Source organism: Taeniopygia guttata, chromosome 33 (assembly GCF_048771995.1).
Source record: "Taeniopygia guttata chromosome 33, bTaeGut7.mat, whole genome shotgun sequence".
NCBI classification, from domain to species: Eukaryota; Metazoa; Chordata; class Aves; order Passeriformes; family Estrildidae; genus Taeniopygia; species Taeniopygia guttata.
The window spans coordinates 2,068,275-2,094,927 of record NC_133058.1 but is presented as its reverse complement, the minus strand read 5'-3'; the positions used below and the strand labels follow the sequence as shown (position 1 = coordinate 2,094,927).

The 26,653-nt window shown below is 50.8% G+C and overlaps 2 protein-coding genes across 2 annotated transcripts in view; one reads left to right on the top strand and one right to left on the bottom strand.

The window, feature by feature from the left end:
* The window catches only part of LOC105760508 (uncharacterized), a 483,916-nt gene that overhangs the window by 348,190 nt on the left and 109,073 nt on the right, over positions 1 to 26,653 (top strand). The window lies entirely within an intron of this gene.
* LOC115496268 (uncharacterized) overlaps positions 15,125 to 26,653 on the bottom strand; it is a 52,288-nt gene continuing 40,759 nt past the window's right edge. The window contains exons 2-5 of the mRNA XM_072920808.1: positions 20,892 to 21,068; positions 17,390 to 17,441; positions 15,440 to 16,477; positions 15,125 to 15,252 (exon numbers count right to left, since the gene is read on the bottom strand). Of these exons, the coding sequence (XP_072776909.1) occupies positions 15,149 to 15,252; positions 15,440 to 16,477; positions 17,390 to 17,441; positions 20,892 to 21,068 (1,371 nt within the window). The 3' untranslated portion in view covers positions 15,125 to 15,148. The remainder of the gene's footprint in view (positions 15,253 to 15,439; positions 16,478 to 17,389; positions 17,442 to 20,891; positions 21,069 to 26,653) is intronic.

The window sequence follows — 26,653 nt, the reverse complement described above, 5'->3', positions numbered from 1 at the left end:
TGTTAGGGTTTGTGTTAGATATCTAGGTGGTCCCAACAACCTGTGTGCTGCTGTCACCAAAGTTCACTGAAAGAGCAGAGGTTTTCATTAAAATACTGGGTTTTCATCTTGGGACAAGGCTGACATTGCAACTGGTAAACATTCCGACTTTTGTCTTTCCAGTAGCCAGGAACAATAAGCTGCAAATATATTCTTTGGCCTTTCCTCCTTTGCTTTAGTGCTGCTGAACTAATAAAGTAATAGTGTCCATTATTCTGCAAATGCTTTGCTGCTGGGGAAACTGATTCTGCTGGGCTTTGCAGTTTATTTCCAAAGGATATGAAGTAGCATTCACCCATCTCACCTTGCCATAGCTCGTTCCATTTCACACCTGGCTTTGCACAGTTAAACAGCAGCGTCTTGTTATGGCTACTTGTAGTGGCAAATGATTTTGGCTTTTCTAATGTAACTGCACTGGTCAGGTTTCGCTAAGATAAAATGACAAGCTGCGCCCCAGGGGATTAACCGAGGGTGATGGGTGGACTGACAAAGACCAAGGGAGAGCAGGCAGGGTGTGTTGGAGTCACTTGGGCTGCACGCAGTGCTTTCCCTTGATTTCTGTCAAGCGTCTGCCTGTGGTTGTATCTTCAGTTCATTAACAAAGTTACAGGCTTTACTCATTGCTCTTTAATTTACTGAAGATGGCTGCAACTGTTCGGATGTGGATTCAGAGACTAAAGTTGTTTTTCCCAAGGTTATCACAGTGAAATTATTACATATTCCAGGAAAATGTAATGGCCTTTCAGAATATCTTCATGTTTCTCTCACTAACAATGCGAGAAACCGCCTTTCTGATGGTGAAGGTTGAATTCTGTGTTAGGAGTTGCTTGTCCTTTGCTTGCTTGGACAGCAGTAGGAAAAAGGAGCAGAAAGTTACTCTGAACCACCTCCAGAAAAGTTTTGCTGTGCATTCAGATCAGCCGAGGGTTTATTGCCTCTGAACTTAGAGCACCACACCTTAAAGAAAGGGGTGTGATTATCCACATCATTCCCTACAGAAAACCCTGCACTCTAATGTTGTAGAGCAACATTTGGTGCTGCTGGGACCAGGCAAATTATGAGCGGCTCCTCTGATTCTCTTAATTTTAAAGTTAGGACAGATGATTACCCCCAAATTCCGCTGGGGAAACCCCAAACTGCTTAGCTAAGCTAGATGTAAGTCTCTGGCATGTGGCTGGTGTAGCAAAACTCAAAAATCAGGAATAAACTTTCTCCCTGTTTTCTCCTTAATAACATTTTTCTACCGTTTGGATCACCTGGTGCATAACAGAGGTGGCATTTGTGTTGTGGCACTTACCTCCCCAGCAATTGATGGGGTATTTTTCTTCAGCTGCCTGTTTTCTTGAAATTTGTAGAGACTGTGCTTCTGAGGCAAGATGCTTGCCCTCTGTTAAATTTAATTGAAATTTGTTGTCAGTTTTATGGAGGAAATTACCCCATATGTGCCTAAGAGTGACCTCATCAGCCTTATTTCCATTAAAAAGCAGGGTAAACTGATCTCATAGTGACTTTTTAGTCCCACTTGTTCTGACTCCCCTCCTCCCACCCCTGAAAGAAGTAGAGAAGTCTGCCACCTTTCAGGCATTTTTATACTCTAAGAAGATGAAAATAGACATTTTTCCATGTCAGCAGCCTAGGAGGAGTAGAGAGTGCATCCTCTTGGTACTATTATTCTTCCTTCTCCAAATACTAGCGGGAGAACACTGGATTACAAGTTCTAATGAAAACACCAAGGGAAACAATTCCCAACAGCTGGTTGGGATTTTTCATTGTTTGGAGTAAAGGTACCAGTCAAGCAATGAATAGACTTTGTCTGTCTTTGCATAACATTTACATTCTTATTCCCTGAGAAGCTGCGCTGGGATTATCAGCTCCATGTGCTCAGGGCCATTGCCGGGGCAGCCCCAGGGAATTGTACAGTTCCATAGCCCTGCAGTGGGATTGCAGTTCCCTCATTCAGTTTTGTCTGCTAGGAGATTTTTAAATTTTTTTTAATGTGAAACACAGACCTAATTCTCTGCACTTCTTTTCCTCTGTTATGTGGCCGGTCCCTGAAACTTTTTGAGACTGAATTTTTCTCATAAAAATGAATCTAAACCCAGAGAAAAAGCCACGGTCTTGCTTTCTATTTATAATGTTGTGCATCTCTCTCAGTTGTGTACAAAAATAATGAAAATCTTAATTGGCCCATGATCTAATAGGCTATTTATAAGCATGCACACACATATGCACAAAATGTGATGGTAAAATTTAGCAATAGGAAAGCTTTTTATAGATTGGTAAAATATGAAAATACAGGATTCCAGTTAAAGAACAACAAAAAAAAAAAAAAAAAAAAAAAAACCACCAACAACAACAACAACAAAAAAACACCAAATGAACAAAAAAAAACCAAACAAAAGCAAACAAGCAAACAAAAACCAACTAATTGCAGAATTTAAACCCAGAGAATTTTGGTTCAAGCTCCACCTGAGCCCTGGAACCAATATATTTGGCTTCAGTGAATTCCATGAAATGTTATAACTGTTTTTAAAAGATAAAGCCAGAATGACTCTGACATGGAATTCTATAAATCCAGACTCTTAATTTCTGTTGCAATGGTGTGGAACACTTCAAAACATTGGGCTTTTCAAAATGTCCCTGCACAAAGGAAGAATAAAATAAGCTACCCCTCCCCACTGATATTTTTCAGTAGCCCAGCCTAAACTCCTGTTTCTGATAAGGGTACAGCTGGGCCAGCTCTAGTTTTGGGTTTAAAAGGAGCTGGGCTCATTCTCTTAATCTCTTTGTGGCTTTGATGCCAACACATACCGAACTTTTTCACAAAGAAGCACTCAATCAAACATACTGGACCTGTTTCAAAGAACACAGTGTTTTCTATACTTGCAGAGGGAAGATTTATTTTATCTTGGTCAGTATTTGTCTCTGGAGTCAGTGACCCTTCTTTTTCCACCTCATCTGAAGTGAGCCACCGGCTGTGAGTGCAGGGCAGAGCACCCAAACTTCCCAAGGCCACCCCAGCACCACAGTGACCCCAGGAAGGAGCGTTTTGGAACCAGTGGCCAAAGGTGGTGTGGGGGCGGGAGCGGATCCGTCCCCTCCCTCAGTGAGCCCAAGGCTCGGGCAATAGAATTGGCACAGCACTGAAGCCTCCATGAACGAGCAGCTCCCTTTGCTCCCCCAGCACCTCACGCTCCCACTGAACCGGCTGTGGACACACTTTGGCACTGCAGCCCTCTTGTTCCTGAAATAAACCATGTGCTCCTGGCAAAGCGGGCAGCAGCTTGCCCTCTGCCATGGTGGCTGCAGGGGCACTGCAGCTGAAAAGGGCAAGGGCACATTCTCTTCCACTGCACTGATGTGCTGGGAGGGGCACAGGCACTTGGCAACAAACTCCCCTTGCTATTTCTCTTGGCATAAACTGCTTTCAAGGCTGGAATTCCCTTCCTGAGGGCCTCTCCTCAAAGATCCTGCAGGATTAGGCAGTAACCACTCAGGCTTCCTGCACTGTGGTTGTGTAAAAGGAGCCACGTTCCAACATCTGCACAGGTCCAGTCACCAGAACACTCTCTGGAGGCTTTTTCCAGCCCCCGCCTCATCCCTGCTGCCATACCCTGTTAGGAGGCTCCCAAGACCTTCAACAAATTGGCACTTGGAGTCCTCTCTCTGAAAGGAGAAACAGAATGGATCAAACAGCACACCTTTACTAGAGATGATAAACCACCTTGCTGTGATTTATTTCTGTCATGCAGAATGCACGTGACAGAATTACTCTGCTGTGCCCACAGACTCCACAAAGCAGGAGGCGGACTAACAACACAACAGACATGGAAATGAATGTGAAATTGCAGGGTAACAGAGGCATATTGCTAAAATTTTACTGTTCCTAAAAAATGGCAGGAGAAGTCTGTGTACTTGAAAATCTCAGAGTTCTTGCAAGATGTAAACGAAGTATTCATTTTTAAAGCTTTTTCCACTTTATCATCATGTTACTGAGCAAAATGCTCGGCTTAAAAATAAACATATTTATCCCTCATGTATTCAATTCTGGCCATCAAAGGAGCCATTGTGAGCAAGGCAAGTCTAGAAATGTTTTCTGGAGTGCCCAGAAATCATTAATGAAAAACAGCATCCAATGAGATTTGTTTAGGCTTTGAAACCCTCCTATGTTATAATTTTCTAGGTTTGAAACATACTGTGAGAAAACAATTTTAGGATTGATGAAACTATTAAAGCCAGTCACACACAAAACTTGTCCTTTTTGCTTGAGTTCTGTTTGTTTATTAAGCCCCACTTCAATTCCACTTCTCCCAGTTCCAGCACTGAAACCCAGTGAAGTGCTTGAAAGGAGCCACTGGTGTAAACTTGCACCCCCTGCCCTGTCATCCTCTCTGCTGTGTCCCCCACGCACTGTCCTTGGCATGACAATCATCCAGTATCTCTGTGGAAACCTCACGTCTCTTTTCTTACGGTAATCCCGATACACTCACCCAACAAACGCACACTCACGTCCCCGGTCAAGGCTGGAGACCTTTTACCTTCACTGTTTCTCTGCTCATCCATCTCTGTCAAGCCCAGGGACATGCAGGACCCCCTGTGCTCTCCCAGCTCACCCACGTCCTGGTGAGAGGAGGCAGCTTCTCTGGGCACCCTGTGCCAGGACCTGTCCACTCTCCCAGCCAGGAATTCCTTCCCTAGACCCCATCCATCCCTGCCCTCTGGCAGTGGGAGCCATTCCCCGTGTCCTGTCCCTCCAGGCCTTGTCCCCAGTGCCTCTCCAGCTCTCCTGGAGCCCCTTCAGGCCCTGGAGGGGGCTCCGAGCTCTCCCTGGATCCCTCTCCTCTCCAGGTGAGCACCCCCAGCTCTCCCAGCCTGGCTCCAGAGCAGAGGGGCTCTGCCCTTCAGAGCACCTCCATGGCCTCCTCCGCGCTTGTTCCAACAGCTCCACATACTTCTTGTGCTGGAGCCCAGGGCTGGGGCAGCTCTGCAGGTGGGGTCTCACCCAGGTGGGGGAGAGAGGCAGAATCCCCCCCATTCCCCCACCTCTTTTGATGCAGCGTTGATGCAATTTTGGCCGTGCATGACACCCATCTCTTCCCCCACTGCGTAACTCCAAGGGTTAACTCTCCTGGCAAGGGCCCTCCGCCCTCCAGCAGAGTCCCTTGTTCTTACCTGCACACCTGCACACAAACCAGGCACTGCCACAGTGCCTTCCAAAGGCCACGCAACAGCTCTCTCTACTTAGGCCACAGTGGAATCCTGAGACACGGAGAGGTCCTGGATGGAATCCACGGTCCGACTGCAGCCCACACGTCTCTGCAATACAGAGCGATTTGGTGCCAGCTTTGATGGGTGCCTCTGGGAGAGCGGGGAAGGCTGATGCCTGTACAAGCCCTGCCCTGAGCTATCCATGTCCCAGTCCCTCTTGTCAGCACTGCACGATCCCACAGAAATAAGACAAAAGGTCTGGAGCACAGGACCACTGATTTCAAACCCATCTGCCTGCCAAGGCAGCTGATGATCACACTGCTGGGATGCAGAGCATTAACATTTGCTTCAATGATGTGTATTAACATCCAAAATGACACAGAAAAATAAGGGTTTGTGGCCAGAGATGGTTCCTGGCCAAGGCTGGCACAGGATGCTGATAGCCATGCACAACACAATTCTTCTGGCTATCACCTTCATACCAGACAGTGTAAAGTTGGAGAGAAACCCAAGCTGGATGCCCAGAGAGTTGGAAGATCTGCATGTCTCATCCCTCATCCCTGTTTCTTGCTCTGGGACAGGCTCAGTCCAGGGCCCCGGGGCTCCCTGTTGGCTCCAGACAGATCTCTTACCATGAGGAGCTCCATTCAGTATTTGGATGTGGGGCACGAGCACCCTCACAGTAAAGTACAGATGTGCAGCTGCCTTCATCCTTCCAATCACACCTCCCTCAGAAAATTATATCAGACATTGTCACTGCACTTGTCTTTGTCCAAACCCACAGAGTCTGGAATTAGCTTCCCTGTCCTTTGAAAGACTTTTTCAGTTGTGTCTTAGCTCAGCTCCGGTTCTGTGATTTTGCCTGGGCCCAGGTCAGTCGCAGCACTGCCTAAGAGTGACCTGCCCTGACCAGATGGGTCTCTGGGTACCAGGGCACTGGAACTCTTCCAGCCTCTTCTCTGCTGTTCCAGGGGTGCTTAACAGCTAACAGAGCTGGCCAGAGCTCTCTTCAGACAGTCCCCAGGTCCCTGGGATGCAAGTTCTCCAGCTGATTTTAAAATATGGATAGCTAGCTGGTGGTATTTGGCTGCTTGATAGACAGGAAAGAAAACATCCTTTTTTGCTAAGAATTATTTTTTTTGTCTTCCTTCTGTCAAACAAAGAGGAATGCTGTCTTGAATACACCTGCAGCATAGCAAAGAAAATTCCAAACCTGCCGGGCTGTGCTGGGCCCGCTGCTGAGACACATGCACAAACAATCTTTTTTGTTCTTCAAAAAGATAAAAATGCCTGTAATAAAACTTACAGTAAAGTAATATTGTCTCTCAAACTGTTCAAGAAAAGGGACATTGGAGCTTTAATGCCCCAGTGTGAGATGTTGAATAAAATCTTCCCCCGAGTTTGCACCCAGTAATAAAATACTAATTTTTTTTGGACAAAACTAGGTAGGTCTATATGAAAACAGCTCAGGAGGCTCTCATGGTGATGAGGACAGAGCAGAGAAGAACATTAAAGGTGAAGTGTTAGTTCCCTGAATTAATGCCCTGATGGAGCCAAATTGTTTTGCAAAGAGACATAACAGTTTCTTCCCCTTGTTTCCGAGTGTCTGAGTCACCCTGTAACTCATAATCTGCACTAGTGCAGATCAATCTGACATGAGTAAGTAACATATCTGGCTCCTGTGCTCCAAGCCACATGTCTCCAATGTAAATGGAAGTCAGGAATACAGAAACAGCTGTGGGAAAAAGAGAAGACAAAAATCAGAACAGATATTCTTCTATTTCCCCACAGGATTACCAAGCTAAGCTGCTTGGTACCTCCTGGACTATGTTTTAAAAGAGTTCCCTAACTCTTTTCCTAGCTGGAAAATCTGGAGTGGCTTTGCCCATGCAAAGCCAACGATCCTACTCACAAGAAGGAACAAACCAGTTTCTTGTTAAATAAAGCAGTTGGAAATCTGACCTGTCAGATACTCTCACTGACCAGCAATAGGGATCAGCATCCAGGCCCACGTGGAGCTGGGTGTTTTTGCAGACTATTTTCCCTCTTGGAATTATATTTCTTTCACACCTTTTATTCCATTTTAGTCCCTGAAAGGGAAGTTTCTTAGAGGGAGTGGGAGTGTTGAAGTGTCAGAAAACCTCACAGTGTGGCCACGCTCTGTGCTGCCCACTCCTGCCCCCGTCCCACCAAAGACACAGCTTCTGCTTTGGGAAGCCACGAGCCTGGGTGGATACGGGAGAACTGATTGAATGGATTTAAAAAGCCATGGAATTTCCTAGTGTCTCCCACCACTGCCTTGTAACATAAGTGATAAGAACAAGACAAGTCACCTGTCTTGTCCGCATCCTCTTCCACCGCTGCTGATAGGCACAGAGATGTCAGAAGCTCGTGGAAGGTGCTGAACAGGCCCTGCTCCTCCATTAGCCGCAGCACGATGGAACTGAGCCCACCGAGCTGCCTGGAGAGCCCAGCCGAGGTGCTGCTGGCCTGGCAGGGCGGGTGCAAAGCTTGAAGAGGCTGTTCCTCAGTGTCTCATCCCTGAACATCTCCCGCGCGGCCGCCGGGTGTGGCAGGACGCGGTTTCGCAGCCACCTCGGTGCTGGGGACACGTCCTGCTCCCCGAGGGGCTCTGCCCAGCCAGGGACCTCACGCCACGCAGTGACAATGTGAACAGATGCAGAGGTGACAGCCACTGCCTCACCCCCACCTTCACCGGCTCTGAGGGTCTCCCCTCTGTGTGTGGAGGGTGGTGCTGGGAAAACAGGGTCCCAGTGGGCAAGGATGGAATTCAGATGTTCTCTGCATTTCTCCAGCTCAGGCACTTCCACGTCTGCAGCAGGGTCATCTTCTTCCACCCCGTTCTTTTTCTGAGTGTGACGATACACACGAGATGAGGCTTGAGGCTTGTTCTTTAATATTTTCTGTAAGAAGATAACCACCATCAAAACAAACATCAGATACTCCAAAGGATTTTCCTAGAACAAAATTGTGAAGCAAGGTGTTCTCCTGTGCTGATTCGGTTGTTACAATGGCAAGTACCAGCCTCGTTTAGCAGCCTCAGGGAGCCTGTGCTGTTCAAGGGGGCCCCGGGAGCTCCAGGGACTCCAGGCTGGAACCCTGTTCCAAACTGGACCACCCAGCCTGGGCACGAGAGAAGCTCCTGAAGCCTGGAGCAACACAACCCACACATGCACTAAGTTACAGGCATCACTCCACAAACCCTCTTCACATCTTTCTGAGGAGTTTTAAAGGGTGAAGAAACTGTAGAAAAGCTAAAGCTTTTACAGAATCCCTAAATACATGACACTTTCTTAACTGATACAGAACATTTAAACAAACCTACAGAAGCTTTAATGTGCACCAAAAGCAGCTGCTGCTGCAGGAAACCAGTGCTGCTTTAAGAACTCCCACTCCAAGTTCCTTGCACTTTTTGTTCACAAAGAGAACAAGAGAAGTCACACAAGTCCTGGCTTGTTTTCCTTTCTTCAAAACTGGTGACAACAAGAGACACCAACTGTTAACTTTCACTTGCTTTACTTATTTATTGTTTTTACTTACACATCTCTTTCAGATCCCCATTCACAGCTTTGAGCACAAAGCCTCCAGGCACTGCTTCTTCTCTTAAGATTTCATTAAAAATACCCCTTTTCAAAGCCTGACTCAAGATTTGCCACTAAGTTTCATTTTAAAGCTCTTTCCCTTCATAAACTGTGTTTCCCCAAAGCTTCCAAATTGTGTTCAAAGGTTCAAAATCACCACAAGGAAGATCCAAAAAATGTCTTTCCCTTTCCTTTCCTCCTCCCTCAAGGTATATCAGCCAGACAGAAGGTGTTAGTCCTACTTCCAGAGAAGTTTGCCTCATTTGAACTGCCGGCCTGAAACAGCTACAACAAAATACACCTTGCTGGAAGTATTTCAGCACTTACTGAGCAATTCTTTGTTTCAGTCCTTCTGAGCCAGGGCCCGCAGGTCCTCCTGCAGCTGCAGCTCTTTGCTGACAAGGCTCCACGTGTGCAGCAGCAGCAGCTCCCTGCTGGAGAGGACGCTCTCATTAACTGTGTAATGCCTCATCTCCCTAAAAGCCTCCACAACAACAGCACAGTATTGCAGCACAGAGCTGAGGGTGCTGAACAACCCACTCAGCTTGGCCAGATCTACATTAGTCCTGGCAAAGGAAAACACGAGTGCCATGCAAACCATCACTACAGCTCTTAATCCCTGCTGTCAGAATGGCCAGGAATTAGGGACGAAGGATTTGACAGCAACTGGGCATCACATTTTACTTTATTCCCCGTGTATTCAAACACCTAAATCCTCCTGTCAAAGAAATCCCATCCAAATTCACTACTCAACACACAAACTGGAGGTGAAAAAAGCCATCTAGCAGAGATAAAGAAAGCCTCCTGACCTTAATAAAGTTCAAACTGGACAGAGGATGAAATGCAAACCAACTAAAACAAAAAACAAAACAAAGAACTTACCAAATATGTTTGATTAACGCGACCAAAACACACAGAAGTTCATTTACAAGCTGAATAGGAAGAAGTTTCCTATTCTCCTGGGATTGATTCTTGTTTTCTCTCATCTTCTAAATTTGTTAGCCATAGAGTATGGAGTAAGGAAATAATTTTATTTATCACCTTGTTCTCCAGAAACCTGAAAAACAAAACTGTGGTAAGCGCATTTCTCTCCCTCTCAAGATTTTTCATAAAGGTGCACAGAGAGAAATAAAAGAGAAAACAATTTCTATTTCTGCTCCTTGTTTTTCCTATGTGGAATGTGTTTGGAGAATTGTTTACCTGGAGTGAGTGCTTGATCAGATTCTGGTGAGGATTGTTTGAGCCTGATGGCCAATCCAACCCACCTGGGGCTGGACTCTCGCGAGAGGGTCTCAAGTTGTGGGAGAGTTAGAGTCAGAGAAAGTAGTATGCACTTTTAGGATCTTCCTTTTATATAGTATACTAATCCATTTTAGCATAATTACAATAAAGAAATCATTCAGCCTTCTGAATTGAGTCAGACATTGTCATTTCTTCCCATTGGGTTTTGCCTGCATTTACAATACAAAACAAAATGAAAAACAAAAAAGAAAAAAGAAAAGAAAAGAAAAGAAAAGAAAAGAAAAGAAAAGAAAAGAAAAGAAAAGAAAAGAAAAGAAAAGAAAAGAAAAGAGAAAAGAAAAAAGAAAAGACAAAAAAAAAAAAAAGAAAACCACATTTGAAAGGCAGATCCTCAGCAGCAGCTGGTCCATCTCCTAAGGGGGACCATATTCTAGTGCACTTTTGGTGCACTTGCCTGAACTTGTCAGGGCACTCTATGTTAGCAGAAGAGATTTTCTGTGAGGGAGAGGCAAGGGGAGGAGAAATAATGTTCTAGACAGCTCAAATCCATTACTGTGCAACTTCCTGTGCAGGTGGTCCTGCGAGAGGATGGGAACTGGGGGTGCTTGAAATTTAAAAGGTAAAGACACCAGCACAAGGTGTCATTTTGCTTTTTCAAGGCAGTGATTTCCAAATCACAAAGCCCCCCACCATCATCCCACCTACCACAACCTGAAAGCGTCTTGATTCTGTTTTCAAAAACACAAGGGAGGCCTCAGAGTTCAGCAAGTTCTGCCAGGGCAGCCCTTGGCACCCCTGTCTCCATGTCTGTCACCCTTGCTTTCATCCTCAGCCACAGAATTCTTCTACTGTGGGCAGGAAAATTGTTCCCATTTCTCCTGTACTTTGCTGATTGCCTTTTCTCTAAGCTGTGCAGGACCCACGTGAGGAGGCTGGGATCCTCTGTCAGCTCATAGGCAGCTCTGGTGACACGGAAAGCACTTTGTAATATTTCCAGAATACGACTCTGAAACAGAAAATGCAACTTGTTCTTTTACAGCCAAGACCTAATTATCTAACTTAAAATGAGCAATTTGGCTGGTATCTGATCAAATTCCAGGTAAAATGAACACCACCTGTTCTCAGGAACTCCAGAGAAGGAAAGACACTCGCCCTTCAACACTTCATACTACAGGTGCTGCTCTTACAAGAAGTATTCAGGTAGCAAGAAAATTTTCTCCTTTTCTCCAAGGTTTGATACCTGAAATACTCAGGGTGGATACTCCCAAACCTGAGAGCTCCTGACATGCGAGTTTCTCTCCTGCTGAAGCACTGTTCAGGTAACAAATGTGCTGGCTGGGGAATAGAGACCCCAAAAAGAAAAGGCCCCGACTGCAGGAGCAAAACCACGGCACCCACGTGAGGCTCCATGATGGCAGGAACCTGTTCCAGTTTCAGGGGATAAGGATGGGACTGATTTAGACACAAGCAATAATTTCCCACTCCACACATACACAAAACCAACAAGGAACAAATTTTCAAGAGGACCAAGGCAGTCAGCGGTTCTTTTCTTTTTGGTACTTGAGATCTTGAAGCCATGCAAGCTTCTGTGGTTTGGGGTTTTTTAGAACTTTCTTTTCAAATTCTTACCTGGGAGCCCTCGTCACACAAAGGACTGTTGAAAAAGGACATGGATTGTCCAATGTGACACTGCAAAGTCCTTGAGGAGGGCAAGCCCTGCTCAGTAACATCCAAGCCATCCGTGTGCTATCTACCACATTCCCGTCCTGAATCCAAACCCAGCTCTTTGCTGCTCCCTGGGAAGGAAATGGATCCTATCCCATTGAAAACCAGTACATCAGCCCATTCTTCAGCCAGCACACCCTGTCTCTCTTTGTCTCACACCTGGACACCTGCTCCAGATGTATTCTGCGAGGGACAGGATCAAAACTGCACTTAAAATCCTGAAATAGAACCTGCATTGCCTTCCCATCATCCATGAGATGGGTGACCTCATGGTAGTGGCATAGTCAATCAGACAGGAATTTCCCTGACTGCGGACTCATGACTGACACCATGAAAGGTTTCAAGCACCAGCATTTTATTATTCCCCAGTTACAAACTTTTATACCCTTTTCCCTTACATGCGTAATATCTGAGTGCCCTTTTACTCTTTTGTGGTTGGTCAATAAACATCAGCATTCCGTGCTTCTTTTCCTTCAGTGCTGTTCACCTGTCTTATACAGCTGCACCTCGTTGGGAATGAGGCTCGGCTGCAGCCCCATTCCCTGCGTCCCATAATCTGTTCTCCTACATTCCCCTCTGTTATCTCACGCTGCCCTGTCCAGGTGCTGGCACTGTCCTTCCATCACTTCCCAGTAGTTCCAATGATGGCCTTTCCCGCTATCAAGATCAGATTATCAGGGCTGGAGTTTCCTGGAGAGTCCAATCCCTTCCTGTCAGATCAGAAAGGGCCAGAGAACACTGAGCCAGCATGGACCTCCTTGTCTTTCAGGACCTTGGGCAGAGGATTTAGGTGCTTCCTGTTGGGACATATTGGGATGAATCCCATTGTCCTGGCTTGTAAGATAAGCATGTATTCTATTTGCCATCTGTTGGAGGTTGGGCAGTTTTCTTATCTCTTCCAAGAACAATGTCTCCCTCGGGGAAGTTATCTTCTGTTAATGGGCCATGGAATGACTCACTGTGTGACTGGTAAAATTGCATCATCCCATTGTGAGATGCTCCACCCAGAGGGAGGAGCCATGCATCCCTACCTGCATAAAATCAGCACTTTTTGGGACACCAGGGCAGCCCTTCACTGGATTCCCAGGGAAGTAGCTTTCTTCTCTGCTAGGTTCCCAGAGGAAGGCCAAGCTGAACTACTACCAGACCTTCAGGGAAAACTACACCCTTCTACAAGTCACCGCTTTAGCAGCATTTCATCTGCCACTCCAGGAAGAACAGCCACCATTTAACTGAACCACTACCAACACCCTGACTCCTCAGGGTGTCAGGTTTCTGACTCTACCACTAGTTTTGTTTGTACTAATTGCATTTTTATTATTATTATTTTTATTTAGTTTTTCTCCTAGTAAAGAACTGTTATTCCCATTCCCATATCTTTGCCTGAGAGCTTTTTAATTTTGAAATGGTGGTAATTCGGAGGGAGGGAGTTTACCTTTTCCATTTCACAGGAGGCTTTTGCCTTCCTTCACAGACTCCTGTCTTTTTAAACCAAGACACCCATCCAACGCCACAGCGTCACAGATATTGTTCTGGTCCAAGTTGTCCCAGGCAATACCACGTGAAAGATCACTGTAACAGCACTGTCCTTCTCTTGTTGGAAATCCTTTGGCACCCAGAGAAGCCAGTGGTACTTGGCAGAGCCAGGGTCTGTGGGACAAGGACACTGGGAGCAGCTAAAAGCAGAGAGGGTGCTCAGAGAGCCGAATTCCCACAGGATTCGGCCACTCCAAGTGGGCCAAGCCATGCTTGGCATGGCTTTGGGCATCAGGGTTCTGCTGGCCCTGGTGGGCTGCAGAGCCACGGAGGGCCGAGCTGAGTGTCAGACACCCCTGGAGAGCTGGGAGAAAGCCTGTGGGCAGGACACGGGGTCCCAGTGACCTCCCATCCCCAGTGCCAGCGTGGTGGCCACACCTGTCCTTCCAGTGGCCCCACAACAACTGGTCTCCCAGTTGCTTCAGTGCCTGGAAGGATCTCTCAACCCTGACTAGGTGCCAAATCCCAGCGTCCGGCTGGCCATGACCCTGTCCAGAGGTTATGGCCACCCCGGGTCCAGAAGTGGCCGTGCCAGGAGGTCAAGGAGGAGGCAGTGAGAAGAGCCCAGCAGGGCAGGGAGGCGAGGCAATGAGGGGGCAGAGGAGGGAAGGGGAGGGAAGGCATTTGGTCCCAGAGGGCCAGGCCAGGCTCTGCTGGCTCTCAGCGTGCCCTGGATGGGCAAGCTGGTGCCAGGTGCCATCTCACCACGTGCCCCGACTGTCCTCTTGTCCTCCCCACAGCCATGACCTCGGGACAGATGGCTCTGCACATCCTTGCCTCCTCTTCTGCCAACACAGTCCAGGGAAAATACTTCCACTACTACTGTTGGTAAATGTGCCTGATAGGCTTGACACGCATGAATTTCTGTTTCTTCCTTCCTGTGATTACAATTTACTGGGATAGAATTTGATGGCTAAAATGGGAATGTCAATTATGACTGTGAAAGCTGCTGAGGAAGCTACGGCCCTTGTAACTTTGTGTCAAATGTCAGAGAAGACCTATGCTGAAGTAAAGCCACAAGTGCGAGCAGTCCCACAGAAATGTGGAAAATTAGATATGCAACCTCTCCAAATGACTTCGAAGCCACCGGGACAAGTGGTGTCTAAAAAGCAATACCCTGTTTCAAGGGAGAGAAGGCAAGGGGTCACAGCCTGTTGCTGAGCTCCTGTTCAAGGCAGGCCTTTTGGGGCAACGTATGTCTGCCTAGAACACTGCCATCCCTGCCCAGTAAGAGCCCGGCAGAATTGTAAAGATTTTTAAAGAATTTTAAAGTGTTAAAAAGCAGATGAACTGAGTCTCCTGCCCTAGCCCTTCCAGACAGGGAAAAAGAATTTGAATTTTGTGTGGATGTGTAACAGGAGCATGCCACAGGAGTTCTAGTGGAAGAACACCACAGGGCTGCACTTGAAGACCGATGGCCCATCTTTGTAAAATGTTAAACCCCTCAGCGAGGGGTGGCCCCATGGCCTCCCGCGAGGTACGATCTCCACACAGATCCTGGTTCTTATCCTTGGATCCACAGCGCGGTTTTTCCTGGATTTTAGCCAGGGCTTCCCCTGTGTAAGGGATAGGGATATGCAGGAGGAGTCTGTTGGGCTCTCCCCCACCACCATTAGCAGTTTCAGGCCTTCCAAGGACTGCTGTATTTCCCTTTTCCCCACCAATATCCCACTTTAGCTGAAGTTGCTGACAAGGACCAGCCCTGAAACACCAAAATGGGTTTGTTGTTTATTTCTCGCATCCTCAGCCCCGCGTGGGACTCGGTAAGTGGGTGCTGCAGAGGCTCTGGCAAGGCATCAAAAACGCCGGCCCCACACCCAATGGTGGCGCGAGATCTCCTCCAGCTCCGGCCTGTCCGCAGGGTGCTTGGCCAAACACCATCGGATCAGGTGCTGGAGCTCTGGGGAGAGAAGCCAGAAAGCGCCGGTCACCGCCAGAAGTCTCCTGCCCAGCTGCCCCCGTCACCCGCGGGGCCCGGGCCGTGCCGCGAGCGCTCTGGGCCGTGCCGTCCCGCGGAGCTGCGTGAGGGCCGCGCCGGGCGTGCGCCGCCACTGCCAAAGCCCGCCGGCTTGAGGCCGGACACCCACCTGGAGAGAGCTGCCGCCGGAAGAAGAGCTTCCCCAGCACGATGGCTTGGTCGTCCTGAAAGGGGAGGCTGCCGCAGACCATGACGTACAGCAGCACGCCCAGGGACCAGGTGGTCGCCGCGTGGCCGTGGTAGCAACCCAGCCAGGTCCACTCGGGCGGGCTGTACACGCGCGTTCCTAGGGAAGACAGGCGGTGCTGGCCGGGCGCAGGCTGCTGCCTTCCAGAGCCTGGCACCAGCTTCCAGACCGAGGCAGGGGCTGCGCCCGCGGCCACAGCTTCCCCCCCGAGGCCACCCCGCATCCCCCAGCCAGCTGGCCAAAAGCAGGAAACCATTCTGCGAGGCCAAGAAGGCCAGCAGAGCAGCCCAGGCCCTTGTGGGCCCGCTGAGCCCAGGGGCCGGGAGCCGCTTTTGCCTCCCCCTCTCTCGTCAGGGCCGGCAGCCGCCTCCTGGGGCACGGCATCCGCCCCGTGCCAAAGGGCAGCCGGCTGAAGGCCGCGGCCCGGGAGGGAACGGGGCCGTGCAGTGCCTGGCACCGGGAGCAGGGCCCAGGCCATGGGCTCACCGGCAAAGTCCGTGAAGGCCCGCTCCTGGAGGAAGGTGCCGCAACCGAAGTCGATGAGCTTCAGGTCGCCGCTCTCCGGGTCCACGAGGAGGTTCTCCGGCTTGATGTCCCGGTGCAGGATGCCGCAGGCGGTGCAGTGCCGCACGGCCTCCAGCACCTGGCAGAAAAGCCAGCGCGCCTGCTCCTCGCACAGGAACCCCTGGTCCTGCTCCTGCAGGAACTCCAGGAGATCCCGTGATGCCCCCGGACGCTCCAGCACCAGGATGAAGCTATCCGGCAGCTCAAACCAGTCGAGCAGCTGGATGATGTTCTGGCAGCCAGAGCCCACCTTCTCCATCAGCACCACCTCCAAGGGCACGCGGGTGCCGTCGGGCTGTGAGGAGGAGAAAATGAGTCCCTGCGGCAGGTGCTGCTGCTGCTGCTGCTGCAGGCCTGGGGCTGCGCTGCGCCCTGCCCGGGATGCCCCAGTGCCCCCTGCCGCAGCCTCCCAGGCGCTTGCGCTTCCTCCCGCCCGGGGGATGCTCGGGGCTGCCCCTGCCCGGCCCCGGCACCGCTGTTCGGCGTGCCCAGGCCCGCGGGGCTGCGGCTCCGCACGCTGAGCCCGCCCCGGGATTCTCCCTGCCCGCCACGCCCCGCTCTGTCCCGCTGGCCCCGCTCGCTCACCAGCTCGTCCCACTGCAGGACGCTCTCCCGGGCCACGCGTTTGAGGGCCACCTGCGAGCCATGGGGAGAGGAGGGCTGAGCTCCAGCCCTGCCCCTCCCCGCCGCTGCCCCTCCGCCCAGGCCCGGCCGTCGCGGCCACTCACCGGGCTGCCGTCCGAGAGGCGGATGCCCGAGAAGACGGTGCTGAAGCCGCCGCTGCCCAGCTGCGGGCCCAGCAGGTACCGCTCCTGCCGCTGCCTCCTTTGCCCTGCGGCCAAGAGCGAGCCATCAGCCTTGCGCCCAGGACCCGCCCCTCCCGCAAGTGCCCGCGAGTGGAGCGGGCCGGGCCCCCGCGGGCCGCCGCGCTCTCACCCGCTTCCTGCTGCGCGCCGGGCAGCGGCCGCCGCCCTGCAGCCGCCGGGCTGGCGAGCGGCAGAGCCGGGCCGGGGCAGCGCGCACAGGCGGCTGCGGCAGCCCCGGGCCAGCGGGGCAGGGCGGCACCGGCGCTGTCCCCGGCGTCGTGGGCTGGGCTCTGCTCCTGCCGACGGCCGGGGGTGCAGCCCGAGGCTTGGCACGGGGGAGACCCAGGAGCGGCTGCAAAGCAGACAGGGCGTTTTCAAGTCGTGCCATCGAAGGCACTGGAAACAGCCAGCGACTGGGCTGCTCTCAGGGGCCCTGGCCTGGCCTGGCCGCGCCCCTCCAGAGCCCCGGCGGAGCCTCAGGCAGCTCCTCAGAAGATCTCACCTGCTACTAGAAAGCCCTTCGCGGCACTCGAGGGCTGTCTCGGGGCAGCTTCCTGCAGATGGAGGAACCTCTGAAGGATCGTCTCCACCACCAGGCTCGGGCTGTTGCCAGCTGGCAGAACCGGCACAGCGTCCTGGCTGTCCTGGCCGCTGTGGGATGACCACAGCTGGCTCCAGGACTCTTGCTGCCCCACCAGCTGCTCCTGAGCAGGCTCCCCCGCATCGGGCTGGGCTCCCATTTGGACTTGTGGGCTTTCGCCTGACACGTAAAGGGTCAGGATTGCGCCCATGTTGTTGACGTCCGTGAGTCCAAGGGAGCTGGGGGACCTGTCCACGGGCTCTGCTCCTTCCGCAGGCTGACAGGTCTCACTGAGCCTCTGCGAGGGATGGAGGCTGTCAGAGATAGCAGAGGCTGCTGGCAGGGTGCAGGGTCTCTGACAGCCTGAGGTTCCTGCATGGATGGTGGTGGCTTCCCCCTGCTGTGCCATCCTTGCAGGCCTTGAGGCTCTCCCAGGGATGGAGAATCTCGCTGGGAGCAGCCTCTGGAAGGGATGGAGGCTTCTGGAGGAGCTGGCCGAGGCACAGCAGGGCAGGTGGCCTCGCTCCAGCAGCTCCTTCAGCTCTTTCCACAAGGCCTGCCACATCCCAGAGTAGAGGGGCGCACGTGTCCCGTTGCCGTCCCAGAGCTGCAGCATCAGTTCCTGCAGCTCCCGGGCCGCTGCCAGGCAGGGGCCGCAGCCGCAGGGGCTGCCCAGGGGGCTGGCGGGAGCACGTGGCTGCTCGCCAGGAGCAGCCCGAGGCCTGGGGAACCTGGGAGCCACAGGGGCTCCTCGCTTCCTCCGTGAGCCTCTGGGCCGGACCCTGGGGCGCTGGCTCCTCTTCACTCTCTGTGTCTGCCGGCTCCGTGGTTGCCGGTGGCCAAAGGCCCACCAGACAGCCACGGTGGCCAGCAGCAGGACAAGCGCAGTCACCAGGACGTCACCGTCACCCATGGCTCCAGCACGTCCCATCGCGACTGCACTGGCAGCTGCCGGCGCTGGCCTGTCTCACCCAGCGACAGCGCGGTGATGTCACAGTGGTGTCACAGTGCTGCGGCCAGCACAGCCCTGGGACATCACAGCCCTGCCTGACGCCAGCGCTCTGCCCTTTGTGCCATCACAGCCCTGCCTCAGCGCCGCCCTCCGCAGTGCCCCAGGAGGGGTAAGGGGGCTCCCTATGGGCACTTGCCAGCTCTCTGGAGCAGAGTGGGTGGAAGATTCTCCTTTAAGCAGGACACAGGGATGAGGAGGGGAATGCTGATGGTCTCACCTCTTTGCTGGCAGAGCACGGGACATGGATTGTCCAATGTGACACTGCAACTCCTTGAGGAGGGCAAGCCCTGCTCAGTAACATCCAAGCCATCTGTGTGCTGTCTACCACATTCCCGTCCTGAATCCAAACCCAGCTCTTTGCCGCTCCCTTGGAAGAAAATGGACCCTATCCCATTGAAAACCAGTACATCAGCCCATTCTTCAGCCAGCACACCCTGTCTCTCTTTGTCTCACACCTGGACACCTGCTCCAGATGTATTCTGCGAGGGACAGGATCAAAACTCCACTTAAAATCCTGAAATAGAACCTGCATTGCCTTCCCATCATCCATGAGACGGGTGCCCTTATGTTAGGGAACCAGTGAGTGGGAGCCAGGGTGCGCTTGAGTTTCGGGAATGCCGCATCTCCTCGTCTCCTCATTTCCCAGGCAGACCCTGCCACGAGGGCGTGGCCGAAGCGGCCCGAGGATCCGGGCATTCTTAGGAGAATGGTGAGTAGCAGACTTGTGGGTTTGTGGCTGCTGTGCAGCTGAGATCATGCAGTGATGTTTGGTGTTCTTGATTGTAGCTGGGCAAGGGCCACAGGTCGGTGACTGCAGGAAATTGCCAGCAGGGGAGGCAGCCTTCCTTCGTACCTGATGTGGATTCCCTTCCCCGGACATCCTAGAGATTTTTTTAGGATTGGTGACTGATAAACACAATGTGTTTTGATGGATGGTTTTAGTTAGTGGTGCTTGTTTTGTTTTGGTTGTGGAACTATTTATCTTGGGGTTTTTTTGTGAGTATTTTAAATAAGGTTTGACACAGTGAGTAGGACTGTCATGTAGTTTATTTTTTGTGAAAACATAAGTATACCTTTAGGTTATGAAATGGACAGGACTACTTTATTGACTACTTACCAAGTCTTTTTTAGGAGTAAATTTTTGTAAGTCTGATTTTGAAATCAAAGAAGAAAAATGAGAAGACGAAGGAGGTAGAGAAGTTATCTCCTTCTAGGATAGAAAGGGTTTAACATAGAAACTGCTTTGTCTAATGTTGCATGGGGCATTTCCGTGCGACAGCCGGGCCGCCCGCGGGGCTCGGCAGCAGGAGAGCCCCGAGCCGTGCGCGCTGAAGGTGAGGCGGCGCCGCCCGCGGGGAGCCGAGCCGAGCTGAGCCGAGCGGAGCGAGCGGCTCCCAGTTCAGCCGAGCCGAGCCGAGCTGAGCCGAGCGGAGCGAGCGGCTCCGACTTCAGCCGAGCCGAGCCGAGCCGAGCTGAGCCGAGCGGAGCGAGCGGCTCCGAGTTCAGCCGAGCCGAGCCGAGCCGAGCCGAGCCGAGCCGAGCCGAGCCGAGCCGAGCCGAGCCGAGCCGAGCCGAGCCGAGCCGAGCGGAGCGAGCGGCTCCGAGTTCAGCCGAGCCGAGCCGAGCTGAGCCGAGCTGAGCCGAACGGAGCCGAGCGGCTCCCAGTTCAGCCGAGCCGAGCCGAGCCGAGCCGAGCCTAGCTGAGCCGAACGGAGCGAGCGGCTCCGAGTTCAGCCGAGCCGAGCCGAGCTGAGCCGAGCGGAGCGAGCGGCTTCGAGTTCAGCCGAGCCGAGCCGAAGAGGCGAATCCAGCCGATAATAGTCGAGTTTAGTCGAGTGTAGCCGAGGAGCCGAGTCTAACCGAGCCGGGCCCCGCCGAGTGCAGCATCCCGGGCCGGGCGGGGCGCCGGGGCGGGCTCGGGGTGGAGCCGGGGCTCTGTGAGGCTCCCCCTCCTGTCCCTCTCTCTGCCCCTCTTTCCTCCTCCCCGTATTCCTCTTCTTTCTCTCTTTCCCGCATTTCCCACTCTCCCCAAAGCAGCTCCGTTCCCTCCCTTTCCCGCTACCCTTCCTTCCTCTTCCCCGTATTCCTGTTCTTTGGCCCCCAGACCGTCCCCTCCTCTCCCTCCCAAACCCGACCTCCCACTGCCCTCACTCCGTCCTGTCCCTGCCCCGCTACTCCGTTCTATTCCCCCTCTCTCCCTCCTCTGTCCACCGTCCCTCTTCCTTCCCTGCCGGCCTTTTCCTTCCCTTCCCGCTTTCCTCCACAGCCCGACCTCCCTCCCACCCTTCCGCATGCCCCGCTCTCCCTCCTCTCTTCCTGCCGCCCCTTCCCTTCTTTCCCCCGCAGCCGCGGGGCTCGGGGCGCGGAGAATAAAGCCCCGAGGGCCGGAGCCCGGCGCCCCCCGGCCCTTGCGGGAGTCCCCGCCCGGGGCCGGAGCTCTCGGCGGATCCCCCCGCGCCGCTCGGACACCGCCCGGCGCTGCCGGACCTGCGGCTCCGCCACCGTCGCGCTGAGAGCGGCCCCGCTCTGCGCCGTGCCGGCCGTGCCGCGTCCCCGCCACCTCTGCCGCTCCCAATTTCTGCCCCTGGCCTGCGACAGCGAGGCGGGGCGGGGGCTTCAACCCTTCTGGGGGCTGCCCCCCCTTTCTTGTTGCGGCAGAGTCCCTTTCGGGGGGGATGGAGGTGTGGAAAGGGCTGGAAGGGAGTGCTGGGCTGCTGTCCAGGGCAGTTGGACTCGTTCTGTGCATTCTTTGGGGGTCAGGAAAAGGGGGTGAAGACTCGGGGCTCTGATGTCATTTGGGGCACCCCAGGGTCCCAAGAAGAGGGAGGCACACTGCGGTGGAGGAGTGGGTGGGTGCCGAATGAGGGGAGGGGGGTCACGCTGGGTGCCGTCCCGCAGAGGGACCTAAAGCTGCCCCAAAATTCCCAGGGAGGGGTGTGTGTAGAATACTAAAACCTGGCAAGTGTTTCGTTTTTATAGGTATTGGTAAAGAATAGGTATCTATGGCTAAATTCATTTGGAAAGAAGCCCTCTCTCTATCCACTCCTTTGTATCCAGGAATGTAGGAAACTCAGACTGGGGATGGGCAGTAGTTTTGAAAATCATGCCCTAAGGTTTTTATCTCGTGCTGAACCAAGCAAGTGCCCTGAAACCATCGGAGCAGCTGCAGGGGCTGAAGGGAACAGGAAGGGCTCTCCGGCACCTTTTGCCTCCGTTCTCTGCCATTCTCCGTCGCAGTCCCGGAAGAGGCATCTGTCATGCAGCCTGCCAAAATGAAGACCTGTAAAATCCTAGCTCTGCCTTTTGTTTAAGGTGTTTTTACTTCATATTTATGTCATCACAGAAAGCAAGGAAAGAAGAAATGTGACTGGTTCCCACTATTGCTCCATGCAGGCAATTTAAAGGCTGCTGTACTTATGTTCTCTTTTTCCACTCCAAGCTTGACTTTCCCCCTCCTTTTTCGAGGTCTGCCGCTTTGGGTGTCCCAAGGAGGGCAGGGTTCCTCAGCAGGGGTCTTAGGAGTTGGTGCTGATTCTGCTTTTTCCGAAGGTGTATCGAAGTGTGCTACCAAAATGACTATTTTCTCCACGGGAAAGCTTTCTCTCAATGACAATCAATGCATGTATGTGTTTTAACCGTGTAACCAGATGGATTAAGAAAAACCAACACCCGTAGTAAATTTCTGCTTGATCTGTGTCTGTAAGAAGTGGGCTGTGTGCTGGAGAGGGAGAGACGCTGTTGGAGAGTGGCAACAGCACCAGGTGAGAGGTGGGATTTAAATCTTCCAACAACAGAAGCACTGGATGTGCAAGAGCTCAGTTTTCCACCCCTCACACAAGTCTCTTCTTTAAGATGTACTATTTTAAGCAGCCTCAGCCAGATATATTAAAATACTGCTCCAAACAACAACAGAATAACAATGTTCCACCAAATGGGGAAAAATAAGAAAAGTCTGTCCGAAGTTCTCGTGTTGATTTTGCAAAGTCAGATGCAAACAAGGTTTGCCATCTTTCTTTCCTAGAAAAATGTAGATATTTGATAGAAATTGATCTCTGAGGCTGCTAAGTTGGGGCGAGGAGCAAAACAGGCTCCAGAGAATCTGTGGTTGTGTCACCCTTGGAAGTGTTCGAGGCCAGGTTGGATGGGGCTTGGAGCAACCTGGTCTAGGGGAAGGTGTCCTGAGTATGGTGAGTGCAGGAAAAGAAACTTTTGGTTTTCCTGAGATGCTGCCTTTGCAAGGGGAGGTCACAAATACCTCACGTAGTTTGAAATGCCCTGAGCAGAACCCAGCTGTGCTTCCTCACAGGTGATGAGGGATTTTCACTTGTATTTTATGGGGGATTTTCACAGGGCAGGGCCAGAGCAGCTGAATGTGTTTGACAGGCAAAGAGGGCCAGTGTGGCAGCAGCTTAATTCAATGGAGCTTTTCCTTCTGTGATCCTCTCTAACCTGAGGCACTCTGGGGCTCTTGAACCTGGCAGCTGGGCAAGTTAATCACTGTAGCAAGTGATAAATTAACCAGCTCCACTCTCCTTAGCATGGGTGTGATGAGCATTTAGTAAACCAGTGAGCACTTGCCAAGATGGGAGCTTGTTCTTTGCCAAGGAGGAGGGAGAAAATATTTCTTGGAGTAAATAAAGCAACCCTGCTTCCCCAGGAGGAGGAAAAGTAGCAATTAAAGATGTGAGTGCTGCAGGGAATAATTTGCACAAGGATATATCTTGTCTGCTATGCAGGAATGTTCCAAATAAACCATGTCTCTCCTGACCTTTATTTTTCTGGATTTCTACCACGTGATATAAGAGACGCTTAATAAAAAAACCCAAAACACTCTGTGGTGAGGCATTTTTTCCTTTCTTCAGGCTGCCTCTTTCTTTTGTTCCCTCCAGAGCTCTCCCTACATTTCTGCTGTTGTTTGGAGCTCGTGCTTACCTCTTTCCTGATCCCCTGGGCTTGCTTTGGCTCTGGGTGTCACGGACACTCTCAATTGTGGTTTTTTTTTTTCCTCCATCTACCTCTTTTTCTTCAAGTGCTTTTCCTTCATTAACCTGTTGGAGCAATGGATTTTTCTCACCTTTTATTACTTAGTGCTTTTTCTTCATTCTCTAAAACCAACTTTTCACTTGCCCTGTGGCTGTTAGATGCCAGAAATGGGAGCATTAATTCTTTCTCTACTGCTTGTCTGAGCTTTCACAGGGAGCTGAGAGCTCGTTGGGGTTAAACTTGACTCACTTCAGTGCCTTCCTGGATCCTGCCTGTGTACTTGGACACTTTAAGGGAATAAAGTCTCAGTGTGGAGATTACAGTTGTGAAATGATGGCTTTTTTGGAGAAGACAAGGATGCTGTTGTCAATCTTTTCAAGGTTGAAATCCTTTCTATTTTATCTTGGCCTTTATCTTTTTTGAGGATAAACTGAGCACCTTGTTTTGGGGAGAAACAGGCTCAGATCAGCACAGAGGTGGCTGTGGCAGGTACCCAGGTTTGGAGGGAAGGGTGCAGCTCCTTGGGGTGTGTTTGTGTGGGGCTGTAAGGTTTGTGTTGGGTTCCTGGAGCATTGGGAACACCCCACTGGGAGATGCACATCAGGAAATGGATGTATAAAGGGCCTGAAGTGGGACCAGCTTTGGTGAAGGGTTCCATAGGAAAAAGTATTTTTACTGGGATTTTGGACATTTGAAGCTCCTTCTCATAGCCTTTGCCTGATGAACATCCCCCCTTTGCAAAAATGTGGGGAATCCTGAGCTCACACAATGAAAATCCCTAATAATGGTATTTTTTCCTATTATCCTATTTTTTCCCCTATCCCAGCAGGAGTCAGAGTAAAAGAATATGTGTGAGTTGCCTGCCTTTGACTTTGTGACAGGAAAAATGCTATGGGGAAAGTGGTCAGAGGAGCATCACTGCTCTGCCCTTAATTTCCCTGCACAAGTGAGGATGATTTAAGAACCAAGGCACAGCCAAGACCTTTCCTCCTCCTGTGCTCATCAAGCAATCACTGCCTCATCACAGCTCAGCTTCAAACACCTCATTTGCATCTGGCTGACCTTGGCTCCCCTCCGTGGATGGGAAGATGAAGAGGTGGAAGTGTAAAAGATTGGGATTTTATGGGTGAATTGTGAAATAGTGGCTGGTGCAGGCTGGAAACATCTTCTGCTGTGCCATGGAGGATGAGAGTAAATGGGTTAAACAGGAGATAAAAAGGGCAAGGCACCTGGTTAGCTACTGTTGAAGGAAATGTGGGAAAAAACTACATGTAAGAAATATGTCAGAGATGGTCATTAACTGCACTGCAGGATCAGAGCTCTCTTAATAATTGGCCGTGTAGTGAATACTGGAAATTATTTAAAAAGCTCTTACCTGACTGAGGGCTTTTAGTGGATATTTGGGGGAAGCAAAGGAATACTCTTTCTGGCAGAACTTTTCTTCTAATTTAAGCATGATCCTCTCTCTGAGATAACAACTCCTTTGAATAAACTGAAATATCTTCTCCATTAGTTCTGGCAGGAGCTGGACAAAGTTCTCATTCGGGTAAACTTTAATCCAACATATGTCTGTAAAATAATAAATTTAATGGGAACCATCAAACCTATTGTATGAATAAGGATGGTGCTTAGGGCAAGAAGAAAGAGTAATTAGGAGTGGACAAATAATGATAGTGGGGAAATTATAATTTATCCTGGTTTAGGGGGAATATTTAACTAAGCTAAGATAAAGATCTACCTTCATTGCAGGCTAAGCTTTGTAACAGAATTCTACTGAGCAAATTTAGTAGTCCTGGGCTCCAGAGAGACCTTTAGATACAAGTGTACCTCTGGTCTGAGAAAGCTCAGGGCTTGAGCAGCATTTTATGGCTTTGGTCTTGACCCCTGGGCTATAAATGCTCCTGTAAAAGTAATGCCAAAGTTACAGCTTCTGCTAATTTCTATGAGTTCCAATGGAGAAAGGTCCACCTGGACTTTGGGGAGAGTTTCTCAGAGCAGAACATTTCAAGCACTATTAAACTGCATTCAAACTTCCTTTTATTGGGACATAAATGTCACACCCCGGTCTATCAGTCTGACAGTTCTTTGAGAATAGACAAGCTTTACAAGCTCCTTTAAAAATAATTTCACTGACAGGTTTCCAGCTCTGAGAATGTTAATAAACTGAAATGGCATTTCACTCTGCAGTAGCCACTAAGTAATTATGATTGTCTGTAGGCAGACTAATGAAACCAGCTGTTAACAACCTAATGAGAATCTAAACCAGCTCTCTGCTCCACAGACACATCCCTTTTCTGTCCCTAATTATCCTGCACCCAGTGCTTCCCAGAGAAGTTTAGTGTTGCTTGATGTTCGGGTAAAAACTTCCTTATTTTGGAGAAGTGGTGCTGCTCTTCTCGGAGGTGGAGTTTCATGTGGGCTGCTGCCATGCTGGGGTCACATCACAAAGTCCAGTTCTTGCAGGGGCTGGGGAGCAGGGAGAGCTCTGATAGCACAGCATGGGAAAACTGGCATGGAGGGATTCTGGTTTAGTGTGTCCCCCAGTGGCAGACAGCATTAGTTATTGATAAGTCTTTAGTTCAAAGATAAGATCTTGTTGTTTTGGCTCTAATCTTTGGCTGCTTTCAATACAGTTTCCCCTGGCAGTTAAGATACTGTTTTTCTCTTGCTATCAATCCTCTGTCGCTCCAGATGAACTTTAAAGGTCTCTTTCAACCCAAACTATTCTGTAATTCTTTGGATACATGATGAATAGCAACATGTATTTTACTCTCATTATGCATGATATTACATCATGTTTGGCTTTTTGGGGTTCTTTCTTCTCCAGGTTCTCGTGACTACTCTCACTTTTATATGCTCTTACTTTTTTCTGTTGCTCGTCAGTGAGCATTTTCAGTTCTGCCACCCATGTCTTGAGCAAGTTTTCTGTGACTCACTGCACCAGACACCAGGTCAGTCCAAAGAAGAGCATTAGGAAGTATCCAGCTGTATTTCCTCTTCCTTCTCTGTACATGCTGCTGTTTTGAGCACTCTGGCTTTCTCAGCTGCCTCACATGTCTTGATCCTTTTCTGGATAACTAGAGGGATATCAGGACTAAATCCTGCCTCAGCTCTGAGGTCTGGCTTTTGAAGAGCCCCAGTCATCCTCTCCTGCTCATCTCATCCCGGCCTTGATGGAAATATTCTGTCTT